This window comes from Protobothrops mucrosquamatus, unplaced genomic scaffold (genome assembly GCF_001527695.2).
Source record: "Protobothrops mucrosquamatus isolate PMUCROS unplaced genomic scaffold, P.Mucros_1.0 scaffold8778, whole genome shotgun sequence".
Classification (NCBI taxonomy): Eukaryota; Metazoa; Chordata; class Lepidosauria; order Squamata; family Viperidae; genus Protobothrops; species Protobothrops mucrosquamatus.
This window is the reverse complement of record NW_015394572.1, coordinates 17,659-20,861: the sequence shown is the minus strand read 5'-3', so window position 1 is coordinate 20,861 and position 3,203 is coordinate 17,659. Positions and strand designations below refer to the sequence as shown.

General features: G+C 37.5%; 1 protein-coding gene across 1 annotated transcript; it reads right to left on the bottom strand.

Annotated features, from left to right (window-relative positions):
* Positions 1-1,106: 1,106 nt before the first annotated feature.
* LOC107300851 (proto-oncogene Mas-like) lies at positions 1,107-2,370 on the bottom strand. The gene has a single exon (XM_015830138.2). The coding sequence runs from the start codon at positions 2,368-2,370 to the stop codon at positions 1,495-1,497; it is 876 nt and encodes a 291-aa protein (XP_015685624.2). The 3' UTR covers positions 1,107-1,494.
* Between the last annotated feature and the right edge of the window lie 833 nt (positions 2,371-3,203).

Here is a 3,203-nt window from a genome sequence, read left to right as displayed (position 1 = left end):
CAACTCCCTTAATTGAAACAAGTTGCTGCAGTCTGATTTAAGAGAGAGTACTGACCAGTCCAGTTTTTGTGTTGGAAACAACTATTTCATGCCCTGCCCTGGTGTGTTGCTCCAGTGTTCTATAATTGCAGTCGTAAGTCATAGTTATAATTAAACGAGGCACCATGTGACTCCTTGTTCAACAACAAGAATCCCAGCACTTCGAGTTGCAATTGTTAAATGATCAGTCAAGTCATTAAATCGAGGGATTCCCAGGTAAGACTCATTCACCCCACCCATCTCACTTCCATCTATGTTCTTTTGGACACATTGCACAATGACAGTAGCGGGGGCAGCTCCAGGTTCCACTACCACACAGGTGACCTTCAGTGCCAAGAGCTGTTTTCAAGATGGCAATCCTTTCCCTCTGTATGTAGACTTCAGAAAAGAAAATAATTCTGGACGAACGCAACAAGCTTCTAAGAATAGTTTCTTTATTGCTGTTTGTCAATAGACAGGAATCTTGCCAGAGTAAAGCACACTCAGCATATTTATCAGATAAATCCTTTGCAGGTTTTAAAGAGGATCCCTTCTGATTCTCTTTCTACATATCAATGACTCAAGGACTGATTTGCCTTTTAGCTCCATGAGAAATAGGCCTTCCCTCCTGCAAACATTCCTCCAATTCCATAACACAAATCAAATGAAATATTTATTTTCGTCATAGACCAGCATAGAAAGGGTAGCATGGAAACACAAATTAAAAAAAATAAAATACATAAAGTGAAAAAATATTTTGAAAAACTGCTATATATTTCTATATATCTACAGTATATCTATACCTATATCTATATCTATATCTATATCTATATCTATATCTATATCTATATCTATATATATATCTATCTATATCTATATCTATATCTATATCTATATCTATATCTATATCTATATCTATATCTATATCTATATCTATATCTATATCTATATCTATATCTATATCTATATCTATATCTATATCTATATCTATCTATCATCTATATCTATCTATCTATCTATCTATCTATCTATCTATCTATCTATCTATCTATCTATCTATCTATCTCCTCCTCCTCCTCCTTCTCCTTCTCCTTCTCCTTCTTCTTCTTCTTCTTCTTCTTCTACATCATCTATATCATCTATATAGTGGTACCATGGTAGCATCATAATAACATGTAACACAGAATAATACATATAATCAGTTACACAACTTTAAACTTTCATTCAGTAAGACTTTGTCCTGATAGTAGTTTTTATGAAATAAAAAGTGACTATATCAGCTAAAACATTTCCTGTTAAACAAGTTCTTTGGATTGAAAAATATGGACACAGCAATACTCTCAGTTTACATATCTTTGTTTTTAAGTACTTTGCTCAGTAAATTGTATCCATTCTGTATATTCTTAAGGAAAGCATATTTTATGTCCCAAATAAACCTGTAGCTTCAAATATTGTATATACAATATTTACGACCCTTCACAACTGGTCTTCCTTCATAGTTTGCTGCTCTTCTGGACTGTCCTTCTCATCCTTGAAGACTCTTTGCAGAGCAACCTTGTATGATGTTCTGGGCTGGTCCTTTCCTCTCTGCTTCCTCCCAACGAAGAAATAAAGGAGGGGGTTGATGCTGCTGTTGAGAGAGGCACATCCTATCCCAATGGTCATCAGGAGGAGATTATAGGTATCAAAATATTCAATGACATAAAAGACATTCATTGGGAGAGAAAAGAGAAGGAAGAAGAGGAGAGCCAGCAAGATGGTGGAGAGCAACTTCCTTTGATTGCGTTGCGATTTAGATCTCATGTGAATCCAGAGGGTCACAGTGGATACAACCATGATAGGCGTACAAAGTAAACCATTCACAATCAGCTGATAAAGGAAAGGTGAACTTCTTTTGTTTCTGGTCTGGTGGAGAATGAAGTGCACCGCAGAGAGCAGGAAGGAGAGGATCCAGATGAGGCCAGAAACCAAGGTGGACAAATATGGAGGACGATGGCAGCGATGCCAGAGTGGGAAGAGGACAGCCACACACCTGTCCAGGCTGATGGCCATCAGCAGAAACTGGCTAGCAGAATAGGTGAAGAAAAAGAACTCAAAAAATAAGAAGAAAAAGGTATCAACCACATATGTTCTTTGATTCAGAGTTAACACGGTCACAAATATTTCTGCCATAATGAGGGATGCGAGGACCCCAAAATCAGCGATGGAGAGATTCAGGATGTAGGTGGTGAAAGAATTTCTCTTAATGGAAAAGGCCAAGAGATAAATGGTCCTTCCATTTCCCACCAGGCCTAAAATGCAAATAAGGGCAATGAATCCACTGATAAGATTTCGTGTTAAATTATCGAACATTTGAGCATAAGGTGAAGAAAATTGTTTTGGCATTTCAGAAATATTTAGAGCAATTGTAGTAGTATTGAAAGGAAAGTTGATCATTTCAGAACCACTCCCAGAAATTTCAGCATCATTCACAGGAATTAACAGCACCTCACGTATCCTAATATCAAAAAGAGACAGAAAGAGAATCAGACCTTGTTAGAGAAATACATACTTATATACTGTACATACAAACATACACACACAAATGCACACACATACACAAACATTCACACACAAACAAACAAACACACAGGCAGACACACAAACACATGCACAGACACACATTTTCTTACTTACACATATCAACACGTATCTGCTTTTTGACTGCCTGATGGTAATTACATCCCTAAAATTAATATTTGTTGCAAGGTTGGAGAATTGCTACACTCAATCGTGACCCAAGCTTCTATGCAAAATCCTTCAAAGATCACTTCATGACAACTGGCACCAATTCCCTTTATTAGCCATTGTGGCTGAGCGTAGAGTAGGGTTACCTGGTATTTGAACAGGCTTGTTTGCGTGGCCCGGTTTGTGGCAAGCTGTGGCCATGGACCAGGCGTTGGGGACCCCTGCTTTAGATAGTAAGGGATTACAAGTGTGCAAACAAGCACACAATGTGAAATGCACTTTGAGAGGAACATGCTAGTACTAGCTGTTAGCTTTCAGTGTGTAATTGATTAAGATCTTGTCAATTTCAGTCAAAGTTTGTTAACTCCAATAACTATAGTTAGCATTTATTAGAGAAAAGGTGTTTACTTCGGTACTCAAAAACTCAAGACAATTTTAAACTCCATCTGTCGGTTGGA